The sequence below is a fragment of the Sphaeramia orbicularis genome, chromosome 18, assembly GCF_902148855.1.
Source record: "Sphaeramia orbicularis chromosome 18, fSphaOr1.1, whole genome shotgun sequence".
NCBI lineage: Eukaryota > Metazoa > Chordata > Actinopteri > Kurtiformes > Apogonidae > Sphaeramia > Sphaeramia orbicularis.
Window position 1 is genome coordinate 14,033,771 of NC_043974.1, and position 20,509 is coordinate 14,054,279.

At 35.1% G+C, this 20,509-nt stretch overlaps 1 protein-coding gene across 1 annotated transcript; it reads right to left on the reverse strand.

Moving 5' to 3' along the window:
* Positions 1–2,872: 2,872 nt before the first annotated feature.
* Positions 2,873–19,215, reverse strand: LOC115438848 (myeloid-associated differentiation marker homolog). Its single transcript, XM_030162707.1, has 2 exons — positions 19,078–19,215; positions 2,873–4,145 (listed from the first exon to the last, which is right to left on the reverse strand). The coding sequence occupies exon 2, from the start codon at positions 4,013–4,015 to the stop codon at positions 3,167–3,169; it is 849 nt and encodes a 282-aa protein (XP_030018567.1). The 5' UTR covers positions 4,016–4,145; positions 19,078–19,215; the 3' UTR covers positions 2,873–3,166.
* Between the last annotated feature and the right edge of the window lie 1,294 nt (positions 19,216–20,509).

Below are 20,509 nucleotides of genomic sequence, written 5' to 3' on the forward strand. Positions count from 1 at the left end.
CAACGAGAACTTAAATAATGTTATAGCTACATGGCCCCACCCTTTCCTCTGACGTGAGGAGTAAAATGTAAAACCGCAGTGTAAATAATTAAAGAGAACGTACTACAACACAAGGATAAGATAGAGCCAATAGACCTCATAGGGCTTCAAATTCCTCAAGACATAAAGGTTTCATTGGGTGGAAGATGAGAAAGGTTTTATTCCACTTCATATGTACTTACAGATGTAGATTAATATCAAACAGTATTTTGTTTTACAAATAAATCTGTCTATTTATTCAAAGTTCCTTCAACAGCAAGAAATCCCTCATTCAAACTGGATAACAGTAAATCAGAAATGTGCACTAAATGTAATGTCGAGGTGGGGAGTTTTATTCATTGTGTCTGGACTTGTAGATATATTGATAAATACTGGCAAGATGTAAAAAATTGACTACATTTAATTTTTGATATTAAACCTAAAAAAGACCCCATATGTCTACTGTTTGGACTCATGGACACACAACTTAAAACTACACATTCCAAAAGACTTTTCTCTACTCTCACTTTTTGTGCAAGGAAGAGCATATTACTGAAGTGGATAGATTGCAAACCCCCCACAATATCTGGATGGCATAAGGTTATTTTTGACATGCTAGCCATGGAATACTTAAAATACAGGTCTAGATATATGACTGAAGTTTTCTATAGAATCTGGTCCCCATTCCTGACTTATATTGGTACAAGACTAACTACCATTATGTTGACCATAAATGAAAAAGTACAGCATGGATCAACACATAGTGGGTTAGCTGAGTTACTATGCACTTGATGATAATGATGCTGCTATGGTGGAATTAAAAAAAAAACAAAACAAAAAAAAAAAAAAAAAAACGATGCTGTAGCTTGGGGTGGGGGGGTTCCACCTACTGTCATATTTCTATGTATTATATATGCTGTTTTTTTGTTTATGTATGATATGGCCCCATCCCCTATTGTTTTTGTTGTTTTTGTCTAAGACAGCACTGTTTGTTTGTTTATGTGCTTATCTATGCTGTTTTGTGTCTTTGTATATTTGGTTGTTCATACTGACATGTATGTGTGAAGGAACAGAAACTATTTTATTTTTGTAACCTTTTGTAACCATAACCTTCCATTCATGTCTCTCCAGCCTCTTCCTTTATATTTATATTTAATTTTGTTCTATATTTTTTGTATGTTAAATGAAAAACTCAATAAAGATATTGAGAAAAAAAAGAAAACCATCATTTAGCAAATACCAAAAAACACCACTGGCAAAACTAACAAAACATTACCTGATACCATTAACTCAACACAGAATGGATTCTTTATGACATATGGAGCAACTAGCATTTAAATAACTGTTTCTGCCCGTTTTCAGCCTTGATTCAAATCCAACTCATCATAGCTTTGTAACTTTATTTTTGTGCAAGTACAACATAATAGTGTTTACAGAAATCCTTGTAATATTCATTAGGTTAAAAATTATAACAGGCTTATCCACTATAACAATGAGACTTCTAGTGACCTATATTACCAGTGGTGGGGCGTCAGGGCCTGCAAGGCCTTCTCTGCTGGCCTAAAAAAATATGTGAATCACAGACTCATGTTAATTATAGTTTGTCCATGAATACTTATTAAATAATTCCAAATGGTCTGTCTGCTTCCTTTCATAGCTTTTCCCCTGGTTGTGCTGCTTCCAGTCCTGTTGTTGCCAGGCAGGGTCAAAGTCAAAGAAGTCTACCTGGAGGCCTTCACAATCAGTTCTGCAGGCCCTCTATAGCAAAGCATAAGTCTTGATGAAACTGTTGCTTCAACCAATCAGATTTTGAGCTGATGCCACCAAGGCCCTCTAGCAGGCGTACGGTAACATCAGTGTATTCACACTCTTTGATTGGATAGTCAGAGAGCGTCCTAGCCAAAGCTAGCAAACTGCATCTGTAGCGAGCTGCACGAACACAAATATAGTTGTGTTGGTTTAACAGCTGCTTTGTCAAAACCCAACGGCTGAAGGAGGAGAAGAAATGGATTTGGATGCAGATTTACTGTTCAAGAAAAGCTGGACATCAGTAAGAAAGGTCAGACAATTGCAAAGCTAGCAAGCCAGTCACAACCAGGAAAAGGATTTGTCCATCACTTTCAGTCCAATAACTACGACTGGTACCCGCACAGATAATCTGTACAACAGAGTAGTTGCACTCTGTTTGAGGAAAGAAAGGAGAATGGATTTGGTGTACCAATAATCAGAATTTTTGGTGAGTAAAATGTTGATATTTTCCTAAATAATATTGCAAGTTTATGAGGTTATTATAGATGCTTTTTCCGTGTGTCACAGCTGTAGCTGCAGTAGAAGGAGACTTGTGCACCCCGGGTTTGTTTATTCAGTAAAGGCATTTATTGTGGCTACACAAGTTATCTATCTGTGATGTAAAGGCTCTTTATACTGCATTTCTGCATAATAAGATGATTTTTATAACCATAAAATGGTTATTGAAGGGTGAACTGATTCAGACAGCACTCCTGAAGGCCTAGGTGTGAAATACACAGTTAACCACAGTAAACTTTACAGAATGTGTTCAAGTTGAAAACTGCTTGTATACTGAGACACACTTGTTGGTTTAAAGAAAACCTTTATTTGATCAAATAACAAAACACTTTCAAACACTCAAATACTGGGAAATATTACAAATTCTTAAAAACACACATTTTTAATACTTTAAATTTGGACTATGTTCCAATTCTATATCAATAAGCAAAAAGTCTGTGTCTCACTGTCCTTTCAACAAATACAGCTCTACCAAATAAAAGCTTGACTTCCCATGTATTCCAGTGTGTTTGACTTGTTCTGACTTTAACACCATGTAAGCATTTCCTCATCGTAACACACGTCTTTCACATTGTTTTCCACACTTGCAGATTACTTCACATTTAAGGTTAAATACTGTCATTGGCAATTTATATAAACATGAAGCATAAACGTATATACTGTAAGTAAGCTTTTAACTTGTGGGCTTTTCTTGTTGCAATAGGACATCAATAAGACAAATGCTTGTCTTTTTGACAAAAATTCAGCGTCAGCTACACTCCACTGCTAAGGCACTCAAGCTCTTGTCTAAAGGATTTATGTTCAGCGCTCAGGGTGTGGTCCTCCTTCATTTCCTTTCTCCTCAGGCACTGACAAACACTAGTCTAGCGGTGTAGGCCAGATCTGCCAGATAAAGCAAGAAGTTGAGAGCAGTGAGCACCGACACAGTGATCAGATTTGTGGAATTTCCTCGTCTCTGGTACTGTTTGTCAAATTGGAATACAGGCCAGATGATGGTTGCGGTGAAGTACATGATCGCGGCCAGGAGCCCATAAGCTGACAAGAACTTCGAGAAGGGGATCGGGAGACATCCGGTGCACTCGCCCACACATAGAACCACCACAGCCATGGACAGGATGAAGCAGATGCAGTACACCGCCATGCACCACTTAAGAGCAGGATGGTGGTCGTACGACACGGGGTTACTGACGAGGATGAAGATGACGCAGGCCACAAAGGTCTGACACACCTTTAACAGACCCGGTGCTGTAGCCATGTAACCCGTCACCTCTCCTGGCCTGGCTTTGGACAGGCTCACCTCCCCCATGTAGGCCACCGCCGCCAGACAGGAGAACACCGTGGAGACAATGCGATGATCTCGTATTTCGCTGTGGAAGTTCTGATCTTTGAGGAAGTATACAGGGAAGATAATGGATGCAGAGAGGCAGAGGAGGGACGCATAGCAGGCGACAGTGATGGGGAAGTTAGACCAGGAGACCGGGGCTCGGGCCTGAAGACCGAACAGCTCCACCAGCAGGACCAGCAGGGTACAGGCGAAGCTGAACGCCCAGCAGAAGATGCACCAGTCACCCATGCTGCTGTAATTCACACTGGCCCCGTGTGCCGCGACACTGAACGCAACACAGGTGAACAGCAGGGCAGCTACGCGCACCCATAGCAGCTGGGAGGAGGGCAACACGATCAGAGGCATGATGGGATACTGCAGTCAGTCTGATGCTGATAGGGATATTCAGTCCAGTTTATGTTTATGATGAGTTTTGGAGACTAAATGTGAGATCCTCTATCAGGCGCTTATCACATACTCTGCTGTTCATCACACACTGCAAAAAAAAAAAAAAAAGAGGAAAAAAAAATGTTAGAATAGCCAGTAGTTCAATGTTAAATTTCAAATGCAGAATGCAATCCTAGAATGAGTTGCTAGCAGACTTAAACTACAACTAACCCTGGACTACACCTACTTTTAAAACCACCGTAGATCACTTTTTATATCACTTTTTCACTTTATATCACTCCCCTGAAATGTGTAAATACAATCAGCAAGGTTCTAATAGTTTTGGATTTTTCATTATAGTTTAGTTTTATTTAGAACTGACTTTTTTTTTCTCTAATTAAGTTAGTTTTTATTCATTTTTAGAGCAGGTTTGCTAGATTTTATTTTCATTTTTTTTGCTTAGTTTTAGTTTAGTTTTTGTTTTTTCATATCTTTTCTCTTCTTCTCCGTCATATTCAAATAAATCCCAGACAGGACTCTGCTGCTTTCTCTAAACTTTAGTCTGTATGTTTCCAGGTAGAGTGGGGACCAGAAGACGACTGGAAACCACAAGTGACAGTCCGTGAAGTGCCGCTAGCTAAAATTGCTTTAACGAAATAAATCGATTTCATATCAATCCGACATTTAAAAAGACGAAAAGGAAGGGAATTTTATCCATAATTTTTATGTTTTAGTTAGTTTCGTAAGCACACAATACAGTTAGTTATCATTTTTTCTTTTAATTATAGTTTTTATTTATTTCAGTTAACGAAAATGGTTTTTCAATTCTAGTTTTCATCATTTCGTTAGTTTTCATTAATGACAATAACCTTGACAATCAGAAGTGTTTATTTACAGTACCATACAGGAAGCTCTTTTAGAGGTAGTTCTTTAGCGAGTGTCTTCTACAGTATATATACTAGGCCTGTAACGGTACAGAAAATTTTCAGTTCGGTACGTTTTCAGTTTTCAAAGCCACGGTTCATTTTTTTTCGGTTCGGTACAGGAAGAAAGAAAACCCCTCAAAATGTCTTTAATGCATTTATTATGATTTTTTTTTTACATTTTCCCCCAATTTTTGGAGACTAGAATATAGAAAAACAGGAATAATATAATTCTGCTGCTATAAATCAAATAGAAAATGAAATAAATAAAATATTACTAAATGTATATTAAACAGTAGTATTGCACTTTCCATTGAAAGGTAGTTTTGAACAAACAACAAAAATCTAATCACAGTTCTGTCAGTTCACATTCTGCATAAAAATAACAACAAACAAATTCCACATGAAGTGCAACATTAACAAGAGAGCAAACTGATATTCTGTTTAAACAAACTGAAGAGCAACACTGATAACAAAATTAACCAAATAATTTATTTTAGGACAGTGAACAAACTGTTTAGGTCACTTTGTGTACTTGTGTCTGTGTGTGCAGGGTGCAATTTGTCAAAAACACGGGGGTGGGGGGGTTATATACTTTCAACGTCCAACTCCCGGGTTCTATTCTTCTATTATACAGTGTGAGTGAGAGAGAGAGAGAGAGAGAGAGAGAGAGAGAGACAGAGAGAGACAGAGACAGACAGACAGAGCTAGTGTAAGTGTTTTAGAACTGCCATAGTTCATAGGTGGTAAACAACGTTCGTCTTATCAACGCCTCTTTCACCAGGACCTGATGTGATCCCAAACAGGACTGTAATAATGGCGGAGGGTCTTCAGTCTCTTCCCTCCAGGTTCACATCATATTTGTTGTTTTATTTAGCCTTATATCAGCTGCTATTTCACCTTTAGTTGAATCAGGCATTAAAATGAACAAGAAATTGAAGAACACAAGGGTGGTCTAATAATTTTTTTATGAAACTGTATGTAAATTATATTTTTGCCTTTTATTTTATCGTCATAAATTCTGTATCAGAGCAACACTGATTGCACTTAACAATGACATATAACTATATAAACTAGGGCTGTCAAAGTTAATGCGGATTAATCCATCATGATGAATCTGATTAAAAATTTTAACGCAATTAACTCATCTGCTGTGCAGAACGACTCTGAATGTCTCTGGCAATGCATTGGAGGCGGTGTGTCCAAGTAGAGTTAACGTTGCAAATGGGCAGTTGATCCGGCAGTGACAGGCAGCAGAACTAACCCATAAAGATGGAAGACACTAAACAGCGCGTTGGCCTCTGGATGGAAATATGAGGACAAAAAACCAAGATGGAACAGTTGTTTCAAGTTGTTTTGTTGAAACTGTTGAAGGTGTTTAATAAACACGTTAAGTGCATTGATATTCCTTTCTGTCTTGAACCTATTTGAACATGCATAATGAAACACAATTAATATAAATTAAAAGTGAATGATATTTAATTGTGATTAATCAAAATTAAACCACAGCAACCCTGTGATTAATCTGATTGAGTATTTTTAATCGTTTGACAGCACTAATATATACACATGCACTCTTAATTTGATACTTTATCTGTACACTCTGTTTAAACTTCCTATTTCATCTTATCTTTTTCCTCAGAGTCTAAAGCTGTTGTGAAATACACTTCCATGTATGTTGCACGCTGACTGTCTATATTAATTTATGCTGTATATTCCCTGTTGTGTTTTGTATCTGCATCTACTTTTCGTAAATGTGGTCACTTCCTCTCCTCATGTTCACATACTTTATCATTATATTTATCTGCATGTGACTTCACTTTAACCCATAACGACCCAAATATACACCAGTGACCAAAAGCATCTACTGATCTAAACTGTTTAATTCCTGTTGATCCACTAATTCTATCAATACATGTAAATAATTGGTGTAAAATACAGTTTGTCATCTTTTCATAGTCATCAGATATGACCCATTTGGACGTTCAGTGGCTATGTAGTTACCATGGAAACACTGTCATCTTCTACAACCTTGACTCTCCAGTAAAACCCATGGAGTTGGATCAATGACAATGGATGGACATGCTTGGATTACGTTCAGTTAATGATAGATTTTACTGAAAAAGTCAGTTTTTTTTTTTTAAGTTTTCCCTGTTTTTGGAATATAATCTCAGCATGATAATTACAGTACATGATCAGTAAATTAAATATAGGAAAATACCCAATTTTCAATGAAAGAAATACAAAATGGAGAGGGTAATGTTATGATAAATGGTGATACATCACTGAGGAAAGATTAAATAGACAGAAAACTAATTTGGGAACTAACACAAAGGTAGCTCTGGGTCTTTATGGGTTAATTTCTTTATGTAAAGGTTCAGTGCTGTTGATATGCGCTCGACTTCCTGGAACTTTGCTTTGATTTTTACCTGAAGTGCTACAGATAACTGATGTAACACTAACTGAACAATCATATTATTATAGTTGTTCATGACCAGTTGACATGTCCAGGCCCAGTATGTGCATGTGTGTAAAGACTGAGGAATGTCTGATGAACATTGGCTGACTGTTCAAGCTACGACCTGTGCAGAGTAGGTTTAAAGGTTTTACAGAGGTGGAAGTCCCCCTTAACATGGACGCCAGAGGTTATAACACTAGGTTTTAAAGGACCTGTGGTGCCCTCTAGTGCCCACACCACAGAGGTTTGGAAAATGCAAGTTAATTTTCTATAACTGCCCATCACACATTCACACACTGAACAAAACATAATCACAGTTTAGAAGCTGTGGCTCAGAAACAAACAAGTCAACACTGAATACAGCTGTACTCGCCTCCCACTGCTTTAAATGCTGTAGTGCAGTTTTAGTCATTTGCAGAGGTGTCAAGTAATGAAGTAAAAATACTTAGTTACCTTACTTAAGTAGAGTTTTTGGTTATCTATACTTTACTGGAGTAATATTTTTCCGCCAACTTTTTACTTCTAGTCCTTACATTTTAAAAATAGCCTTGTCATTTCTCTTCTTGTTTTCCTTCCAGCCTGTCATGGTTCAGATAAAAAAAGCCCTATCCAGATAAATGGCGCCATCTGGACTGAGTGAATTTGATTGTGGTTGGATGAGAAGTATAAACATCTAACATTCCGACACCCTATTGGTTTGTATGTGATCCGTCCCACCTGACTTTTTGCACCATTCCAGTCCTTATATTCAACTAGTCCTCATATCTTCCGTTGCATGAAACCCATGTTAATGCTCAGCAGGACACATATATGGTTCTTTAACCCTTTCATGCATAGTGGTCACTACAGTGGACCAAGGTTATAATAGTTTTGGATTTTTAATTATAGTTTAGTTTTAATTAGTTTTGACTTTTTTTTCTCTTATTCAGTTAGTTTTAATTAGTTTTTAGAGCAGGTTTGTTAGTTTTTATTAGTTATCGTTTTTTTCTGAATGCTTAGTTTTAGTTTAGTTTAGTTTAGTTTAGTTTTAGTATTAGTTTTAGTTATTTCATATATTTTATCTTCCTCATCATCCTATTCAAAGAAATTAGTGAGGCGCGGATATGGGTTACCCTGGACACTTTATTTGGGGGTCGGGTTAGGGCGGCTCATGGACTGAGCAGAGACACAATGTACCGTACAATGTATAAATTCCCTATAGCAGGTTGAGGGGGGGTACAATCCATACACAACGTCACTTACGTGAAACAATGCGAAGATGTGCAAAGCATGAGAGGAGATACACAAAGCAGCCAGCAGTTAAAGCAGATAGAAACATATATAACCAGCTAACCAGCAGTTAAACCAGATAGGAACATATTATAAACCAGCTAACCAGCAGTTAAAGCAGATAGAAACATATATAACCAGCTAACCAGCAGTTAAAGCAGATAGGAACATTTATAACCAGCTAACCAGCAGTTAAAGCAGATAGAAACATATACAAACCACTTATAAACATATATAACCCAGTTCCTCATCAGTAAACCACACCTTAGCAGATCTCTCATCTCTTAATCATCTCCAGTTCCATTATTAGCCAACTTTGCTTCAGTTCAGTTCAGCTAGCTGTAGCTAGTAACATCAAACGTTTTTTAACATTCTAACAGGTTCCATACCTCTGTAATTGGATTAGTTTTCCTCCTCCTCTTTTCTCCTCTTCTAAACTGTGCAGTTCAGGGCTTGGAAGGCCTTTTCATGGTGATAAACTGTCCAGTTTTAACCTGGATGCTAGTTCAACACTGACTCTGTCCTTTAGCTCTGCTCTGTCTGTCACTCACGCGCACACACACAGTACGCCAAAAAAAACAACAACAACAAAAAACAAAAAAAAACCCGACCCCATTCATCACTAAAGTAAACCCCAGACAGGACTGTGCTGCTGTGTCCCAGCTTTAGTCTGTATGTTCCAGGTAGAGTGGGGACCAGAAGACGACTGGAAACCACCAGTGAGCAGACATGACAGACTGTGAAGTGTCGTATGGTGTCACCAGCTCAAACTGCTGGAGCGAAATAAATTAATTTCATATCAATCCGACATTGACAAAGACAAAAACGAAGGGAATTGTATCCATAATTTTTATACGTTTTAGTTAGTTTTGTAAGCTCACAATACAGTTTCAGTTAGTTATCGTTTTTTTCTTTTAATTAGAGTTTTTATTAATTTCAGTTAACGAAAATGTTTTTTCAATTTTAGTTTTCGTCATTTCGTTCGTTTTCGTTAACGATAATAACCTTGCAGTGGACAGCTGTTCAAAGGTGTTCTCTTATATATTCATGGATTTTGTTGTTTTAATACCATATCAGCCAACACAGTGGACGCTTATGCATCATCCCATACACTGACATTCAAACCATTACTGTAACTCTGCTGTTCTAGATAAACTTGATCTGCAGTAACATGTTTGAGTGTAAAAAACTGCAAATTTTTATTAGATTGTAATTAACAGGATTTTTTTTGCATTTTTAAACAAAAAGTTTTTTTTTTTAATATTATTTCCATGAAGTAATAACTAGTATTAGAGTATATTAAAATGTGAGATAACATCAGATTAGCAGCATTGAAATATTTCTATTTAATAGTTTTTACACAGTATATCAGTAAATACACGTTTTATTGCTTCTAAAATTAAACACATGGTGTCCAGCTGAGTGGACATTTTTGTAACTCCATGAAAAATAGGTTGATAAAAAAAAAAAAAAAAAAAAATCAATTACATATTGGGGTTTTTTCATACCTAAAGAGGAATAAAAACACTCAAGAAAAAAATCTTGATTAAGGTTCTCATAAATCATGCAGGAAAGGGTTAATACATTTGCATTGGTCTAAAATGTGTTCATTTTCTTTTTTTTTTTTTTTTTTTTTTTTTTTTTTTTGGTTTTATTTTTATTGAAGCATAAGAGATACATTTTCCAGTCACATCAATCTGCCACATTTTCCTCACAATGTTCACTTTCTAAAAAAGACACTCCCCATAAAAAAAAGGCTCAATGAGGCTAGTACATTTCTGATTGTCTCTGCCCCATTTTCTTAGGGATTGGAAAAGTTTTGTTTTTTTTTTGGTTTTTTTTAACATCTAGAGAGAGAACAACATGACAGCATGGACATATCTAGCTTTGTATAACATTCAATAGAAAAGAAAGATTACAAGCAGTATTAATACAAACAGAAAATAAACAATAAAAAAGTGCATATTAATTCAAATAGTCTCCTTTTATATCACCATGGTAACATTTGGCATGTATTGTTTCAAATAATTTTCCCATTTTTCCCAATGTTTGATGAAAATTTCTAATTTCAGATTAACGGTGAAGGTGATTTTTTCCATTTTGAAAATGTCCCATGTTATCTGAACCCATTGCTGAACAGTTGGCTCATCTTGTACCATTCATTTTTTTGTTATTGCTTTTTTCCCTGCTGCCAAAAGAACATTCCAGAGATATTCATCTATTTTAAAATGTGTTCATTTTCAGTGGGCTTATATGAAACAGGTAGACTAGTGCATCCCAAATGTTCAACTTTAACATTTCAATATAACATTATAGTCATTATGGATTTTAGACAAATGTTTCTGGGGAGGTGGGTGTAACGGATAGCGTTTCAGGTCATCAAGTTGCTATGGCAACACCGTAGTTTATTAATCTGATCATTATATTTTAGATTTTTTGGGTTAATTTTATTTTGCACATCGTAATTGAAATATCTGATTTGTTGTGTCTTAAGTTGTTTTGTTAAGTCAAATAAGTATTTTGCACTAACTTCGTCCTGGTCAAAGTTCATGTATTGTCATGTGACCCTCAACATGGAAGTGAAGGACAACGCAGGAGGAAAAGACAGATCTGGGGGGTCCAAACAGAGAACCTTACACCCCCGTCCCATTTTCTGTTGGTTATCCAGGCGAACACAGTAGCAGTGACTTTTCATTTATGTTAACAGTGTTGTGTAAGAATGATGTTTAAGTAAAACCTTGTTTAATTTTCTGTTTGTATTTAGTTTTCACGGTGTACCACTATCTTCTGTGAAGAATAAACTTGCTGTGGACATCAGTACGAAGCGTGGACACATTCAATAACCAGCAGTTATAGTGGGGTAGTGCACTATAGACCCCTCCCCTGTGGCACAGCCTAAGCTTTTGTCCTAATGGCATTTTTCCCCCTTACATTTACTTTTATACTTTAAGTCAGGGGTGCCAAACATGAGGACCGGGGGCCAAATGCAGCCCACCAAAGGATCCAGTTCGGCCCCTGGGATTTTTTTGCCAAGTGCAAAAATTCCACAGTCTTGAATTGAATTAAGCAAAAAAAATTTAGCTTGAATTAAGGAAAAAAACTTGAATCAAGCAAAAAAAAAAAAAAAATCTTCAATTAAGTAAAAAAAAAATCTTCAATTAAGTAAAAAAAAATCTTCAATTAAGCCAAAAAAAAAAAAAAAATCTCAAATTTAGCAAAAAATCTTGAATTGAGCCAAAAAATATCTTCGATTAAGTAAAAAAAAATCTTGAATTAAGCCAAAAAAATCTAGAATCAACGACTTAAATTTTTTGTTTTTGTTTTAGTGCAAAAAATAACATTAAATAATGAGAATATTGACATTTCCAAACTATCCTGTAACACAAAAATGTGAATAACCTGAACAAATATGAACAACCTGAAATGTCTAAAGAAAATTCAGCCCAATTTGAACTCTTTTCTGCCTGTTCCTCAGTGTTTATTATCTTTATATAGCTGATCCATAATGCACATGGACAAAAGAGAAGTTGAGGAATAATATTGTTAAAATTGCACTAAATTTTCTTACGCTTTTTAATTTAAATTTCAGTTTTTTCAGGGTTTTTTTTTTTTTTTTTTGGATCGTTTATAAAAGTAAGTATTTTAATAATTTAATGGGTTTTTTTTTTGCACTAAAACAAAGACAAAAATTTGGAGTTGTCATTATTTATAGGTTATTATGTTATTATTTTTCTGGTCCGGCCCACTTCAGATCAAATTTAGCTGAATATGGCCCCTGAACTAAAATGAGTTTGACACCCCTGCTTTAAGTAGTTTTGAAACCAGTACTTTTACACTTTTACTGGAGTAAAAAGCTTGAGTTGATACTTCAACTTCTACAGAGGTCTTTTTAAACCCTAGTATCTATACTTCTACCTGAGGAATGAATGGGAATACTTTTAACACCTCTGTTCATTTAGTTAGTACTAGCATTGTTATAGTATGGATTACCACCTGTTGCATTGTATTGCATTTTTTAAACACTGTATTTTTTGTTTTTTTGTTATGTTTTCTTTCTTTTCTAGATTGCCTCTGATTTTAGGCAGTGTCTGGCCTGGGACTACAAATGAAAATCTGCCTTGTTCTTTATCTCTGACTCATTTCCAGTTGATGTTTCTGTTGACTGTGCATAGTCCCTATCAAATAAAGCAAAAAAAAACAAAAGAAATACAACTACAAACATAGACGCCCTATATATAGTGCTGACCCTAAAGTTGGAATAAATTTGTTGTCAGACATATTCCTCTTTTTATTCCTATTTATACACATCAGTTACTACTTTTCAACAGTAGTTAGTAGTTAGCATCTCCATAAGTAAAGGGCAAAACTCATCTCGCATAAAGAAAACTAAGTGGAAACTACCGAGCTTTCACTTACCCCCACCTCTGATGTACAAATAGAGGGGGAGGTGTGTTGTTTTTTTCTAACATGGTGCCATTTATCAGGTTGCTTAAGGAAGTTACACACTTTTGCAGATGCACTGCTGCACACCTCTACAAAAATGATAGTTTGCAGTGCATTAAATCAATGTTGGTTTGCAGCATTGTATTTACACGCTCTCAAAGGTCAAAGAACAGTCGTGGAAAAAATTATAAAACCACCCTTGTTTTCTTCAATTTCTTGCTCATTTTGATGCCTTGTACAACTAAAGGTACATTTGTTTGGACAAATATAATGATAACAACCAAAATAGCTCATAATATTTTAATTTCAGAGCTGATATCTATCCATTTTCCATGTTTTCTTGATAATAGCCTAAATCATTTCAGTTCTTACATCAATATCTATGGCATTGTACTGTCAAAAAAAATGATTTTGGGCATTTCATGTTTTCTTTTCTGTCTGTTTTAGTTACGTTACACACAGGAGTTAGTACTTGATTGCATAACCATTGTTTTTGATGACTTTTGATGGTCTAATAATTTTTTCCGCGACTGTAGAGCATGGAGTAGGTAAGCAGCATGCAGCCAAAAATAAGATAAAATAAAATAAACAAGTACAATAGAGTTACAGTGGACTATCAAATTTTTCAGTTTACAATGTGGACAAAACCATTGGGTTTGAGTCGGCTATAATGGCACTGGTTATGGCTCTGTGCAAATAGTGCAAATAATGAACAGTGTAATCTTATTCAGCAGGTGGATACAGTGTTCTTTGCCATATTATTGCCATTTAGGTTCAGCTTTTAAAGATTATTCACAAATGATAAATGATCTAATCTTTTTAGGAAAGACAGAAAACAACCTCTACTGCTTATATTCATGGAGTGGGAGTTGTTTCTATGTTCAAAGACATATCCCCGTTAAATAAATGTGTATTTTTTACTGTTGCGAGGTAAACTGAATGGACCCAGGGAAGAATAGCTGCTGCCATGTAAAAGCTAAAGGACATCTAATAAAACAAGCAAACCATGACCATTTTTTTCTCAAGAGAAACAACAAACAATTAAATTTTTGGAATAAAATTGCAATTAAGACTAGACACTCATTAACCCTTTCATGCATTGTGGTCAATACAGTTATTCTCCAGCTGTTCTCTTCTATATTCATGGGTTTTGTTGTTGTTTTAGTTCCGTATTGACCAACACAGTGGACACTTCTGCATCATCCCATACACTGAAATTCATACCATTACTGTAACTTTGCTGTTCTTGATAAACCTGATCTGCAGGAACATGTTTAAGTGTAAATCAATTGTTACTTGTTGGACAAAAAGTTTTTTTTTTTTTTTTTTTGCATATTATCTCCATGAGGTGAGTAATAACTAGCATTAGAGTATCTGAAAATGTGAGAAAACATCAGATTAGCAGCAATAAAAATGTTTTTATTTCATTGTTTTCATCTTGCTTTCTGATATTGGGTTTTAAACACGTTTCTTTGCTTCAAAAATTAAATGCATGGACATTTTTGTAACTCCATAAAAAAATAAAAATAAAAAAACCTCAATCGCAATTTTTTTTATGCCTAAAGAGGAATAAAAACACTCCAAAAAAAAAAAAAGAAGACTAAGGTTCTCATAATTCATGCATGAAAGAGTTAATATTGTATTTTTAGTTTATGCACATTACAGAGTGGGCGAGGAAAAAAGGTTCTGGGTTCAATTCCAGCACTGGGTAGCATAGGCTTTAGAATAGAATAGAATAGAATAGAATAGAATATCTTTATTTTCACTGTAACAAGTACAACCAAATTAAAAGTGCTATCCAATCTGCGCACTAATTATATACAGAACCTACTGTAAAAATACAAATATAAAAAAAGCAGCAAAAATAAATAGTACTGTATAGTCTGAGGACGGGTTATAGTCTCTCATGCATTTCAAAGACAAACCCATTCCCTAACGCAAAGCCTGTTTTTATTGTAAACTTCATTAATGCCACAGTTTCCTCTGCAGTGTTATAGCACTCATCATATACAGGAAGTGACTCTGAGGAGCTAATGGCACGTCCACAGGAACCAGTAGCTACAAATGAGCACTTAATCAGGTTGTCAGACTGGAAGGGAAATTGTGTTGCAGTTGTAATTTCAGTTCTTTCCATGTACAAACCAAACCACAAACACATACACAGGCTTTAACCCTTTCATACATGAATTATGAGAACCTTAATCATGATTTTTTCCCCCCCTGTTTTTATTCCTCTTTAGGCATGAAAAACAAACACAAAAACAATACGATTGACAGCTTTTTATGAACCTATTTTTCAATGTCCACTCAAATGGATTTAATATTTGAAGCCAATAAACATGTCTTTACTGATACACTGAAAACTATGAAATAAAAACACTTTCAATGCTGCTAATCTGATGTTTTCTCATATTTAAACATACTCTAATACTATTTATTACTCACTTCATGGAGATAATATCCAAAAAAAAAAAAAAAAAACCTTTTGTTAAAGATTTAACCCATTTAACCTTTTCATACATGAATTATGAGAACCTTAATCATGATTCCCCCCCCCCCCGTTTTTATTCCTCTGTAGGCATGAAAAAAACAAACAAAAAGAACAATGCAATTGACAGCTTTTTATGAACCTATTTTTCATGGAGTTGCATAAATGTCCACTCAAATAGATACGATGTGTTTAATATTTGAAGCCAAGAAACATGTATTTACTGATTTACTGTGAAAACTATGAAATAAAAACACTGTCAATACTGCTAATCTGATGTTTTCTCATACTTAAACATACTCTAATACTATTTATTACTCATTTGATGGAGATAATATACAAAAAAAACCCCATTTTGTTAAAGATTTAACCCATTTAACCCTTTCATATATGAATTATGAAAACCTTAATCATGATTTTTTCCCCCCTGATTTTATTCCTCTTTAGGCATTAAAAAAAAGGAAACAAAAAAAAATTTGATTGACAGCTGTTTATGAACCTATTTTTCATGGAGTTGCAAAAATGTCCACTCAAATGGATACGATGCGTTTAATTTTTGAAGCCAAGAAACATGTCTTTACTGATATACTGTGAAAACTATGAAATAAAAACACTTTCAATGCTGCTAATCTGATGTTTTCTCATATTTAACTCTTTCATGCATAGTGGTCACTCCAGTGGACAGTTCTTCTCCAGCTGTTCTCTTGTATATTCATGGATTTTGTTGTTTTAGTTTCATATCAGCCAACACAGTGGACGCTCATGCATCATCCCATACACTGACATTCAGACCATTACTGTAACTTTGCTGTTCTAGATAAACCTGATCTGCACTAACATGTTTAGGTGTAAATCAGTTGTTAATCGTTAAGAGTTTTGTTTTTGTTTTTTTTTTTTGCATATTATCTCCATGAAGTGAGTAATAACTAGCATTAGAATATGTTAAAATCTGAGAAAACATCAGATTAGCAGCATTAAAAATGTTTTTATTTTGTTGTTTCACATCACTTTCTGATATTGGGATTTAAACACGTTTCTTTACTTCAAAAATTTAATGCACATACATTTTTGTAACTCCATGAAAAAAAAAAAAACTCGATTGCATTGTTTTTCTCATGCTTAAGGAGGAATAACAACACTCAAGAAAAAAAATCTTGACAAAGGTTCTCATAATTCACACATGAAAGGGTTAAACATACTCTAATACAATTTATTACTCACTTCCTGGAGATAATATACAAAAAAAAAAAGACCATTTTTGTTAAAGAAAAAAATTATAATTGCAGTCTATTAACAATCAGCAATTGATTTACTCTCAAACATGTTACTGCAGATCAGGTTTATCAAGAACAGCAAAGTTACTTACGATTATTCAGTTTAAGGTGTTGTATAGGGTTCATTTTTCTAAGTCGCGCTTGTCGCAGATCTATCCCACCATTACTGATAGCTGTGATAAATGCCATACTTCACCCTGCAATCTGACCCATATGTTTTATTTGTGCCCAGCAATCTTTTCATTTTGGCAAAAGTACTTTGACATAATTTCTAAGGTACTTTCAATCACAGTAGATGCTTCTCCTCATATTGGCATATTTGGCTGTCTGGAGGATTTCAACAGATATAGTTCTAACCAGTTGGAGGTTATCGCTTTCACCTCATTATTGGCAAGACACCACCTTCTCCTCCATTGGAAATCTGCAAAGAGTACTTCCAGTACTCAGTGGCTTAAAGATATTATGTCTTTCTTAAAAATTGAAAAGATTGAGTATTCTTTGAAAGCCATCCCTTCTAAGTTCTAGAATAAATGGCAGCCCTTCTTAACTTTCTTTGAATCACTTCCTTCCATTTCTTGTGATTAATGGACCCCCTCCCCTTTTTTTTTTTTTTTCTTTTTTTTTTTTGTGGGTGCGTGTGGGTGTGTCTAGCTTTTGTTTTGTTTTTGATTTTGATTTTTTGGTATTTATATACAGGGTGGGGAAGCAAAATTTACAATGAACATTTAGTTGTTTTTTTTCTCAGCAGGCACTATGTCAATTGTTTTGAAACCAAACATATATTGATGTCATAATCATACCTAACACTATTATCCATACCTTTTCAGAAACTTTTGCCCATATGAGTAATCAGGAAAGCAAACGTCAAAGAGTGTGTGATTCGCTGAATGCACTCGTCACACCAAAGGAGATTTCAAAATAGTTGGAGTGTCCATAAAGACTGTTTATAATGGAAAGAAGAGAATGACTATGAGCAAAACTATTACGAGAAAGTCTGGAAGATACTATTAAAGAAGAATGGGAGAAGTTGTCACCCGAATATTTGAGGAACACTTGCGCAAGTTTCAGGAAGCGTGTGAAGGCAGTTATTGAGAAAGAAGGAGGACACATAGAATAAAAACATTTTCTATTATGTCAATTTTCTTGTGGCAAATAAATTCTCATGACTTTCAATAAACTAATTGGTCATACTCTGTCTTTCAATCCCTGCCTCAAAATATTGTAAATTTTGCTTCCCCACCCTGTATTCCAACTGCAGGTTAAGAAAATGAATAAATAAATGAACACATATCCATTTTACTACAGAATTTTCTTTCCTGTACATATGTGATTTTACTTTTGGTTTTCAGGTTTTTTTTTTTTTTTATTCTTTTTCTTACTTTCATTGTGGGTTTGGTTCTTGTACACCTTGTTCAAAAAAAAAAAAAAAAAAAAAAGTACAGCAAAGTTACATGATGTATAAGTGTCCACTGTGTTGGCTGATATGGAATTAAAACAACAACTAAAACCAATGAACATACAAGAGAACAGCTGTAGAATGACTGTACACTGTAGTGACTCCTATGCATGAAAGGGTTAAAGCATCTGCATGTGAAAATATAATGGATCAGATGTCAGTTTATGTCTGAGTCAAATAAGAAAGCACACCGTTAATAATGAGGTTAGGGTTTGTGTTTGTGTGTGTGTGTGTGTGTGTGTGTGTGGCTTTCATGCCCTTGCAGTCGACAGGAAACCAGGTTATGGTTTGCTTTTTTAGGTTTCTGGTTCTGTGTGTATACAATACGTGCCTACGAGTTCCTCTCAACCATAAACCAACTAAGAAACAAACCACTCTAAAAATAAACCCTCATAGAAACTGTGCGTAACTGTGTTAAAGTAGGAACTGTTAAACAAAGAGCGCCTCCTGACACTAACTTCACACCTGGAATCTGCATTTTAACACTATCTTGGCTGCGTAAAATAAAACCAAACTTCACTAAATAGTCTGTGTTGATTCTAATCTATGGGTATAAACATTATTAGTGTTGAAATAATACAAAGTTCGGTAGTTTTCCGTGCCAAATAGCGGACATACCGCGCCCAGCTCCTTCTCGCACCGTGCCAAAAATAGACCTGGATAAACAGAAGCTGCTATGTTTTACACAAACTTTCGAATGCAACAAAAGACATCCAATGGTCAGTCTTACCTATTTCTGGACTCGGATTGTGTTTTCATGCTTTTGTAGGAAGTTACAGTTCCCGTATCGCTGTGCGTAGTGCGTACTGCTTTGCGCATCCCCTCTCATCCTCCAAAATCACACAGCAGAATGGATCCCACGCCCCACGCTGGCCATATTTGGTAAAGTGTTGAAACCCTCTCGAAGCCTTAGTAAGGTCATTGCAAATCTACTTCTCAAGTTATTCAGATTGCGTCAGTTGGGGAAAAAAAAAGAAAAAAGAAAGAAATAGGTTTACCCGTGAGTCAGTTCCACACTCCCATCACACCGACACTGATAAGATACAGGACTTAACTAATACTTTTTGCAAACATGTTATTTTGAAACAATCTTGTTCCTTTTTTTTTTTTTTTTTTTTTTGTGTCCTAAATGCAATGTTAACTTGTTTTTTCATTTGATAGTTTCCAAAACAAAACAAAACAAAACAAAACAAAACAAAACAAAAAGCATTAAAATCCTTTAACATATGCCTGTTGCATTTAGATTGCACTGTAAAAAATGACTGTAGAATTAACACCAAAAAGTTGTAAAATTGCAACATAAAAAAACTGTAAGTGACAATACAATGCAAACTTGTTTATTTGAAAAGATTTTTGTGTTAACGATTGAATCAAATATAGCTGTAGTTTTTACAGGAAGAGTATGTGAACAAAACCAGATTTGTATGTAGAAATGATGTGTTTCTGTTGTTTTTAGAAAATAAAACTGTAAATTGAAATACAATGTGGTGCCGTTTAAACTGCAAGACTATAATGTTGAAATAACGGCATATTTGTTTTTTTATATATATATATAAAAAAGTAAACATTTAACAATGTAACATTTTAAATTTGTAAATGAATGTGTTGGTAGAGCTGGTAGAGCCAATAACTAAAGGGTTGGTGGTTCGAATCCTGGCTCTGACTGTCCATATGTCAAAGTGTCCATGGAAGACACTGAACCCTAAATTGCTCCCAGTTGGACCTGGTGGCTTTGGAAAGCACTTGGACACCATGAAGGTGTATAAAATGTGCTAAATAAGTGCAGTCCATTTACCATTTAAATCCAGTGTTAAATCTACATGTTTAAAATGTTAAATCTACATGTTTAAAATGTTAAATCTACATGTTACTCCATAAATATGTTTACAGTTGGATGTGTTTTTTACAGTATTGTTCTGGAAACCACAGCTGCCAGTTTTTTTCCATAAAAACAACAGGATTTTTTTTTACAGTGTGGATGATGAGTATTTTCTTTGACAGTAGACTGCTTAATGGTGTATAAACTAGGTTGTGAGGGCATGTAACTGAATTATTTAGCTTTAACTTACTTAAACACCATATAGCACAGGTGTCAAACATGCGGCCAGGGGGCCAAATCCGGCCCGCCAAAGGGTCCAATCTGGCCCACGGGATGAATTTGT